This window comes from Oncorhynchus mykiss, chromosome 27 (assembly GCF_057628025.1).
Source record: "Oncorhynchus mykiss isolate SJ-2025 chromosome 27, ASM5762802v1, whole genome shotgun sequence".
In the NCBI taxonomy this organism is placed as follows: domain Eukaryota; kingdom Metazoa; phylum Chordata; class Actinopteri; order Salmoniformes; family Salmonidae; genus Oncorhynchus; species Oncorhynchus mykiss.
The window spans coordinates 17,458,900-17,469,724 of NC_143048.1; the positions used below are offsets into that span (position 1 = coordinate 17,458,900).

Here is a 10,825-nt window from a genome sequence, read left to right on the forward strand (position 1 = left end):
CAGGCTTTAACTTCCTGACTGATGTTTTGAGATGTTGCGACCCTCCCACTCTGGAGGGTGACGACCCTCCCACTCTGGAGGGTGACGACCCTCCCACTCTGTCTGCCTAATTCTTTCTCTTTGCTCTTGTTTTCCTACTTACAAAGCATGTAGAGGTCTGTAATTTGTATCATAGGTACACTTCAACTGTGAGAGATGGAATCTAAAACAATCCAGAAAATCACATTGTATGATTTTTAAGTAATTAATTTGTATTTTATTGCATGACATAAGAATTTGATACATTCAGAAAAGCAGAACTTAATATTTGTTACAGAAACCATTGTTTGCAATTACAGAGATTATACGTTTCCTGTAGTTCTTGACTAGGTTTGCACACACTGCAGCAGTTTCGGGGCTGTCGCTGGGCAATACTGACTTTCAGCTCCCTCCAAAGATTTTTTATTGGGTTCAGGTCTGGAGACTGGCTAGGCCACTCCAGGACCTTGAGATGCTTCTTACGGAGCCACTCCTTAGTTGCCCTGGCTGTGTGTTTCGGGTCGTTGTCATGCTGGAAGACCCAGCCACGACCCATCTTCAATGCTCTTACTGAGGGAAGGAGGTTGTTGGCCAAGATCTCGCGATACATGGCCCCATCCATCCTCCCCTCAATACGGTGCAGTCGTCCTGTCCCCTTTGCAGAAAAGCATCCCCAAAGAATGATGTTTCCACCTCCATGCTTCACGGTTGGGATGGTGTTCTTGGGGTTGTACTCATCCTTCTTCTTCCTCCAAACACGGCGAGTGGAGTTTAGACCAAAAAGCTCTATTTTTGTCTCATCAGACCACATGACATTCTCCCATTCCTCCTCTGGATCATCCAGATGGTCATTGGCAAACTTCAGACGGGCCTGGACTTGCGCTGGCTTGAGCAGGGGGACCTTGCGTGCGCTGCAGGATTTTAATCCATGACGGCGTAGTGTGTTACTAATGGTTTTCTTTGAGACTGTGGTCCCAGCTCTCTTCGGGTCAATGACCAGGTCCTGCCATGTAGTTCTGGGCTGATCCGTCACCTTCCTCATGATCATTGATGCCCCACGAGGTGAGATCTTGCATGGAGCCCCAGACCGAGGGTGATTGACTGTCATCTTGAACTTCTTCCATTTTCTAATAATTGCGCCAACAGTTGTTACCTTCTCACCAAGCTGCTTGCCTATTGTCCTGTAGCCCATCCCAGCCTTGTGCAGGTCTACAATTTAACCCTGATGTCCTTACACAGCTCTCTGGTCTTGGCCATTGTGGAGAGGTTGGAGTCTGTTCGATTGAGTGTGTGGACAGGTGTCTTTTCTACAGGTAACAAGTTCAAACGGGTGCAGTTAATACAGGTAATGAGTGGAGAAAAGGAGGGATTCTTAAAGAAAAACTAACAGGTCTGTGAGAGCCGGAATTCTTACCGGTTGGTAGGTGATCAAATACATATGTATCAAATACTTATGTCTCGAAACAGGGGCAGCGGGAAAAAATACATGTCATCTGTGCACTTAAATAGAAAATGGAGGATGCTTTTCCTTTGGTTCATTTCACTCCTGTTGTAAAGTTAAGCAATGTGCTAAATATTAGAATATAAATATATAGATAAATATATTGGGCCTAGCCTATAGAAAGGTGATGGGATCCTCCTCTTTTTAGTAGAGGCCATCACTCTGTTTTCTCCCGCAATTCCATAGCCTATAGCAATGTTGCGCAACATGAGCTCATGGGCTCTCATTAAGTTTTTGATTAGATTTTTGATAACAATTGCATTGATTTCAGAGTGATTAGAGGGACAATATATTGGTACCAGGCAGATAGCAAGTTTGGTAGGCTACTAATGACCATCAACAGCATCAGAGCTTGGAGAAGCCAAATTACCGTGACCGAACAGTCACGTGGAATTTGACTGCCTTCATGACTCGTGACCTCCAGTGTGGTGGTAATAAGGTCACTGCAACAGCTCTAACGATGGCGTTGATGAAAAATAATACAACCAGGACAACAGAATTAAGCCACAAATGATTTTAGGTGTCATAATATTGTTATACCGTAGACGATAACAAATATAAATGTACCTGTCACAGGACAAGACTGCTAAATTACTCAATTCTGTTATAGCGTTTGTGTACAACACATACATCTGGAGATAACAATAAAGAAGGGAAATATCATGTGTCAGACAGTAAGTAAAACATGAGAGCAGGAAACAAACCAGTGCTCCCATAAAACGGTTTAACAAACAAAGCACATACGGCTGGCCCTATGTGTGGAAGAGAGATTGACTTCATCACAATTTGTTTTTGTAAGAAGTGTTGACATGCTGAATGCACCAAGGTGTTTGTATAAACTACTAGCAGACAGCTTGGACACCCATGCACACACCACAACACATGCACCAAAGGTCTCTTCACAATCCCCAAGTCAAGAACAGACTATGGGAGACGCACAGCACTACATAGAGCCAATGGGTACGTGAAACTAAATTTCACATCAGGCATATGATGTAAGCAGTAGAATCAGATTTTAAAAACAGATACAAATACATGTTATGGAACAGCGGGGACTGTGAAGTGACACAGGCACAGACACACATACACATGATAAGACACACACTCTACACACACGTACACATGAATGTGGTATATGTGGAGTGGAGTAGTGGCCTGAGGGAACACACCTAATATATTGGGTAAAGTGTTACAGAATTTAATGTCATTTAACATTTTAAATTGTATATAACTCACTTAATTTTGCAGGACCCAGGGAAGAGTAGCTGCTGCCTTGGTCTTGGGAGTTGGTAAAGATGTGCTGTCCATTTTTGAAGAAGAGTAGCCAATCCTCTATAGTAATGTAGCTTACATATACTGTAAATTAAAACGATATCACAAAGGCCAACATAAATGGATAATTCCTTAACTTGTTATTGATTCAGTGATAGATTTGCCCACATCTGTACTCACTAATATAGATGCCTTTACATTTCTCCTTATAACATAATTCATAGCCTAAATCAAACAATATTATACTTTGCATCCTGCAGTCATATGATTTAAGTATGTTAAATCCAAAATTAAGACCGACCATTTCTAATACATGATGATCTGTTTAAACTAAGCTCCTCACTTGATTATTATACTTGTGAGATTGAATTTAAAAAATGCCTACCATGGTATGATATGCGAATGGTCACCTATACCTGTCAAGGAAACAATATAGAGAAAAACAGATACCATTTTTGTAACACGCCCTCCCGGGGGTTGTAATGCCTTTCTTATGTTCTTTAGAAATACAGTAATTAATAGAGAAGAGCAGATTAAAAAGAACATGTCTAGCCAATGTTAAATGGCTAGCTAGTTGGCAGCTAGGAACATACTCTTAGGGAGTGCGTAACTGGCGGCAGGGAAGTCAGGCGCAGGAGAGAAAACTGGGTAATCAACGGAGCAGTTTTATTCATAAAACCAGCTGTAACCAGAACCACAAACAAATGGGTATGAAACCTGTCGCGCACCAGAGAAAACGTGCACATGCACTTACAATAAACAATTCTGCACAAAGACATGGGGGGAACAGAGGGTTAAATACACAACATGTAGTGAGGGAAATTGAGACCAGATGTGTGAGAAGACAAGACAAAACAAATGGAAAATGAAAAGTGGATCGATGATGGCTAGAAGACCGGCGACGACGAGTGCCGAGCGCCGCTCGAACAAGGTGAGGATCCGACTTTGGTGGAAGTCGTGACACATACAGAGACGCAACATAATAGCATGGAAGTAACACCGCACTGGAGCCAAATTGTAAATGGAATACATTGAACACATGGAACAGGGTGGATCTTTTTTTGCATTAAAACACAATTTAAATGTATAGTAATACATTAACTATACACTGAGCACAAAACATTAAGAACAACTTACTGATATTGAGTTACACCCCCTTTTGCCCTCAGAACAGCTTAAATTTGTCAGGGCATGAACTCTACAAGTTGTAAAAAGCGTTCCACATGGATGCTGGCCCATGTTGACTCCAACGCTTCCCACAATTGTGTCTTTGCCACTTTGTCAAGTTGGATGGATGTTCTTTGGGTGGTGGACCATTCTTGACTGTTATGGGCAGAGCAGACCATTCGATATGCCCTTAAATACTTGATATGCAACCTGGAATTAAAATTGAAGAGGACCAGTGCAATATAGCGAACACATCTGTGCCATTTGTGAGTGATGTTGCTAGGCTACTTTGCATGTTGTTTCCTCATCAGAGAGCACTGGTGAACAACAAAGTAATTTCACTTCACTGCGACAACCACAAGTTCTTCAAGATGACGACTAGGCCTATATCCACACGTTTGAATGATCTGAATGATGATGATGATGATGGTGGTAGTGGTGGTGAAGGGTGTGATTTAATTTACAATGTACAACAGGGGTTGGCATCTAGGTTTGGCCTCCAGCAAATTTGTTCCTTAGGTTGTAGCTAGTCGGCGTGCCAGAACATAGTTAGCCTATTAGCAAAGAGCCTACTAGCTGCCCAATTCATAGCCCTACACAGTGTGTGCTACACTACACATTTAACACGTGTGGTTAGTGGGCTAATAAATTCAATTATAGTAACATAATAATTTCGATCTGATTATAGAAGTAAAATCCCAATGTTAATAGGCCTACCAAATCGATTAAAAGATAGCCTGTTCATCGTAGCATATGTCTCCAATGCCAAACCAGTGTGTCTTGTTTGCAACAAAATTGTCGCTGTTTGCAAAGAATTCAATCTGAAATGTCATTATGAATCCATGCATGGTACTTTCAGAGGATACTTTTCCACACCAGACATGAGGCCCGAGTCCAACACAGAAAGGAGGTAGGCCTATTTAAGGAGTGCATGGTGACAGTATTGAAGGAAATAGCTATAGGCCTACTGACAAGTATATGGATAAAATCATTGCATCTGTCAGTAAGCCTACTGTACCTCTTATTTCTTAAATAGTGCCCCAACAAAGCCCCCTTAATATGCCTAATCAATTTCCAGCACCGGGCGCTGTCTTTAGAAATGCAAGTGGTGTAGCGAACACATACCAGCATATTTTTTAAGAAACAATGGGTATATATTATTATTTATTCATTATTATCATTTTTTCTCCCCAATTTCATGATATCCAATTGGTAGTTACAGTCTTGTCCTATCGCTGCAACTCCCGTACGGACTCAGGAGAGGCGAAGGTCGAGAGCCATGCGTCCTCCGAAACACGACTCCGCCAAGCCACACTGCTTCTTGACACACTGCTCGCTTAACCCGGAAGCCAGCCTCACCAATGTGTCGGAGGAAACACTGCACAGCTAGCGACCGAAGACAGCGTGCATGAGCCCGGCCCGCCACAAGGAGTCGCTAGAGTGCAATGGGACAAGGACATCCTAGCCGGCCAAATCCTCCCCTAACCCAGACGATGCTGGGCCAATTGAGATCTCATGGGGCTCCCAGTTGTGGCTGGCACAGCCCGGGATTGAACCCGCATCTGTAGTGACGCCTCTAACACTGAGATGTAGTGCCTTAGACCACTTTGCCACTCGGGAGGCCCTGGGTATATATTATTAATTTGTAAGTCCAAAAATGTATATACAGTGCCTTGCGAAAGTATTCGGCCCCCTTGAACTTTGTGACCGTTTGCACGCCCAATTTTTCAGTTTTTGATTTGTTTAAAAAGTTTGAAATATCCAATAAATGTCGTTCCACATATTTAGTGTGTCCGCTTGTAACCTGACACCACCCCATGTAACCAAGCCCCACACACACCCACCCAAGGGGAAAGACAGAGGGAGAGAAATATTTATTTAATTGAAGGTCAATTAAATGTTCTTTCAAAAGTTTTATTTTCTACAAAACCTTTAGTACAGACATTTAAACAATTATTCAAGTTTACTATGCAAGTTTATTAAAGTTTACTAATATTAAACTCTGATACTAATGTTTATTACTAAACCTCTATATAGATCATACATGTTATTATTACACAATACTACACATTACTACCCAATACATGTTTATATTTATTTTTTGGAAAGTGTTTTATCTTCCTTCCTTGTATAATATTTTCATGAGCATGGTCCTTGTCTCCTTGTAACCTCCCACAAGTTTTCTGTGGTTTATCTCTCGAGGTTTCTTCTCGCTCATGGTGTTCACAGGACAAAGCTAACACCATGCCCAAACCGGACACGCGTGTGCATCTGCGTGCGCCATTGTGCGCAAATTGATTTTGTTACCCCACACCAAACGTGATCACGACAAGCAGGTTGAAATATCAAAACGAACTCTGAACCAATTATATTAATTTGGGGATGGGTCGAAAAGCATTAAACATTTATGGCAATTTGGCTAGCTTGCAGTTGCTAGCTAATTTGTCCTATTTAGACAGCTATCTTGCTGGTGCTAGCTAATTTGTCCTGAGATATACATATTGAGTTGCTATTTTATCTGAAATGCTCAAGGTCCTCTAATCCAACAATTAATCTACACATAAAACGGTCAACTGAATTGTTTCTAGCCATCTCTCCTCCTTCCAGGCTTTTTCTTCTTTGGACTTTATATGGCAATTTGCTACTAACTTTCATAAAGTGTATTACCACAACCAACATCCGTTCATCTTTCAATCACCCACGTGGGTATAACCAACGAGGAGATGCCACATGGGCATATGCTTCTAAAAGCCGATGAGGAGATGGGAGAGGCAGGACTTTCAGCACGTTCTGCGCCACAAATAGAAGCAACTTCTATTTTAGTGCCTGGCAATGCAGACGCTCGTTGGCGCGCGCGAGCAGTGTGGGTGTAACGATTGAATAACTAGTATGTGTACATTTATTTTGCAACGCTCACGCACATGATAGAAGCGGTGTGGTCAGCATGTAAGATTTACTTATACTCAGGTAGACCTAACCAGAAATGACTTTTTCCTGTTCATTCTATAATGGGTCACAAGCTCACTACACAGCAGTTCCACAAGCTCATTACACAGCAGTTCCACAAGATTACTATAAAACTTCCCAAGTGTTTGAACTGTTCAAAAGTTAAAACTCAGGCCTCCCCGGAAAATACTTTTGACATATTTTACTTCAAACACATTTCTTTAAGTTCAACAAGGTCACTACACATCAATCACCAGGCCATGACTTTAGACTTCAACATGTGTTTTACTTCAAAGAAACAGGTGCACTATCAAGTTACATAATGACACACTAAATATCGTGACCACGGAGAGGATGTCATTAAGAGATCAACGAGAGGACAATCAAAGGACAGCAACCGTCTACTATATTCTCTCAAGTACACTTTCAGGTCCTACCCTCCCAGAGGGGATGACAGAAGGTGTCCCCCCCAAGTTGCACCCTATTCCCTTTATCAGGGGTATTATATACTTATACTTTACGGTCTTATTATTGGCGTCTGCTTTCCCCATGGTAAAGTGTGGATGGAGTACATTAACCAATGTGTTTTATGCATACATCCTCATGAGCCTTATTGGATTATTACATTCTCTAGGTCAAACATCTCACAGTGACCCTGGAAAAACAAGATGCCTTATCTCAATAAAGGTATCTGGTCCAGAAAGAATATCGTTTGTTTTCATGCTGAAGTATTTCCCTAGATTTCTCTCCCAAAATGTACCCACTGAGCCCATTTTCCATTAGTGATGGACCTAATGGTGGGCTATAAGGTGGGCTTACCTTTTACACATTTACATCAATTTATTCACTGTTGTTGATTGATCCAGACAGTTTTGCATATCCAGATTTATTTGGCTGCGTTTACACAGGCAGTCTAATTCTGATCATTTCTCCAATAATTTGTCTTTTGACCAACCAGATCAGATCATATAACAATAACAAAGATCAGAATTGGGCTTGCTATGCAAAAGCAGCCTTACATACTTACATTTAAGTAAGGAATTCAAAGTCATGAACTTCTTCTGTTTATTTTTTTTTATATGACATTATTTCATAAATTAGCAAATGTTTTACACATCTGATTTGCCATCCTCTGCCCAATTCATTATAGCGACTAGCCTATCAGTAATAAAACTATCAGTAACAAAACACAAGTCAACATCACAAAAATCTAATAATCAGTACGGAAAAGGTCACACTAATGTCTAGCTTATGTTTTAGGGTACAGACCTACAGGTAGTATGTATTTACAAGCCTGTCTGATTTTAGCCATCCTAACTCCATACACAATAGGATTTAAAAGTGGCTGGCACATCAGATAGTACACTGATAAAAAAGTGTGAAGTACAGTTGGAACATTTCTCATAGGGCTATCAAATCTACTCTGGAGCAGAGTTAAGAAACAGCCGAAAGAGAAGTTGAGCAGCGAGGCCAGATGAGGAGAACAGGTGCTGAAAGCTTTCTGTCTGGTCTCGATTGAAGATTTCAAACAAATGGTCAGAATCTTAATATACGACAACACAATGGTAATTAAAGGGACAGTGACAGACAAAACAATACCACAGAGTCCATAGATCTTATTAACTGTCGTGTCTGAAGTTGAACAGGCAAGTTTAACTACCAGGTAGTTGTCACAATACACTTTGTCCATGAGGTTTCCACACAATTGCAAACGAATAGTTAAAGACAGTTGTATGCTGAATTTTGCAAAAGAGTACAACCATATTACACAAATTAAAATACACACCCTGTTGGGTGTCATGATGACGTTATACTGTAGTGGATAACATATAGCAAGGTACCTGTCGTAGGACATGACTGCTAAATTGCTGAATTCAATAGATCCATATGTGTACAAGACAAATATCTGTAGGTAACAGTACCCAGTGGAAACTGTATGGTCATCTGAAACCAAATGAGTCATGAGAGCAGGAAACAAACCAGTGGTACCATACAAGTCATTTACAAACAAACTGCACAGAAACAGATACATGGGTTCATGAAGGCTCCTCTCCATACATATTACCACAATAAGCACTGTGTTCGCAAAAACTATGGAGACGTATAAGACAGTTAATATAATGAAATACATGTACTTTAAGTGTCCAATGTCACTATATCCAGCTAGGATAAATGACGTGAGTTGTGTTGAGTTCATCATTTTCCCAATAGTATAGAAGTATTTGTAGATATATTTAGTTCACAAGTGAAGGAAAACACTGTCTATCAGGTGAAATTATTAATCTCTTATTGATTCAACATTTCTTCATTCTTAGAATTGCCATCAATTATTTGCATTATTGCCACAGTGTTACTATTCAAAGTGATTACCCCCATAGGCATCACCATGGAAAAACATTGTTACCTGTGGCTGTGATGGACACGGAGTAGAACATAAAGCAAACATCATTCATCCCTACTGTAGTTCAATAATATTCATATTTTGAATAACAAACGCAATTGACACAGTTACAGTTTACCGGTCTTTGCTTTACTGTTACACTTACAAACACTGCAGTCATAGTGTGTGAATCAAACAGGATGCTAGTCATACAGAGCTGTGGTGTGGTAATGCTCCTCATCATAAGTCACATACATCTTACCATTACAGGGTTCAATCCCTGTCCACCTTTCTCACTGATTCTCCCACTTGCCTGTGTCCTCCTCTAATTTCCTTACTGTCTGAATGAAGAGTCAAAACATCAATAAAAATACGTACATATATATTTAAAACAGGATTTAAGTCTAGATCACCTTGTATCTTTCTCCAGACTGCTGTGATATAGACATATGCCTACAAATGTATGTTCTGTGTCAGTGGACTATTCCACACTAAAGTACTGTCACATCCCTGACCTTTTATACCTTTTAAAGGAAGAAAAAAAACAGTATACAGCAGTGTGTTTACTTGAACTCCAATGACACAAATAATTTAATTGTCATGGTGTGACTCAGTGTCCCATGGGTGGTTAGGTCAGTGCAGTGCCGGCTCAGCCAATAAGAATAATAAGTAGCCTGCAAGATTTTCTCTCCGCTGCCAAATCCCGCTTAGGTCATCCAAAAGGCTAGAGCTGGCCTTGGACCAGGGAGTGTTGCATGGTTCATCCCAATTTTCATTTGATCTGGAGCAGTTACATCGATATTAGAGAGAGAGAGTGTGTGTTTTAGTGATGCGCGGGTTGACTCATTAGCTTCAGTCCCTACCTTAAAATATCAAAACATTTATAATTCCTGTGCAATTGGCTGTTAACTAACATGCTATTTGACATTCACAATTAACTTTGTGGTTGAAAATATTTTCTCAAAGCCATACTGCCCCCACAAGACAAAGTTACACTTTAAACTTGATGAACTTGGTAACTATGCATGGCAGGTGAGCATTTTACATATGGAATGAAGTCTTTGTTCGAGGATCTTGCCATTCAAGGTTAGATCCCCCAGGGGAGGCTGAATACAGGTGAATTACTACAAAATGTGTAACTTAAACAAGAAACTCAATGCAGAGAACTGGCAAACTTTTTCTTCCACTTTTATGTGATACTCTTGTTGCAAAACAAACATTGTTGCAAAACAGATGTAGCTACCCATGGCATTGAAATAGAATAGTTAAAACTAGTTTGAGGTGTCTGTTAACAAATGTTGAATATGGAGCCAGATAGCTGCCAAAACATTGAACGTACATATCGTTAGGATCGTAAAAAAATCCACATGTAAATTGTTAAACTCGTAAGAAAAGCCATGCGTGAAACATGAAACGTAAACGTGAAATTTAATCTGTGAACATACAAACACATATAATGAAAGTATATTTATAGTAATTTAATTTGAATTTGGCGCTCTGCAATTTCACCGGATGTTGGCCAGGTGGGACGGTAGCGTCCC

At 40.5% G+C, this 10,825-nt stretch overlaps 1 protein-coding gene across 1 annotated transcript; it reads right to left on the bottom strand.

Annotated features, from left to right (window-relative positions):
• Positions 1-8,153: 8,153 nt before the first annotated feature.
• On the bottom strand, positions 8,154-9,104 carry LOC110507638 (olfactory receptor 11A1-like). Its single transcript, XM_021587754.3, has one exon. It carries the CDS (start codon positions 9,102-9,104, stop codon positions 8,154-8,156), a length of 951 nt encoding a protein of 316 aa, XP_021443429.3.
• Positions 9,105-10,825: the final 1,721 nt, after the last annotated feature.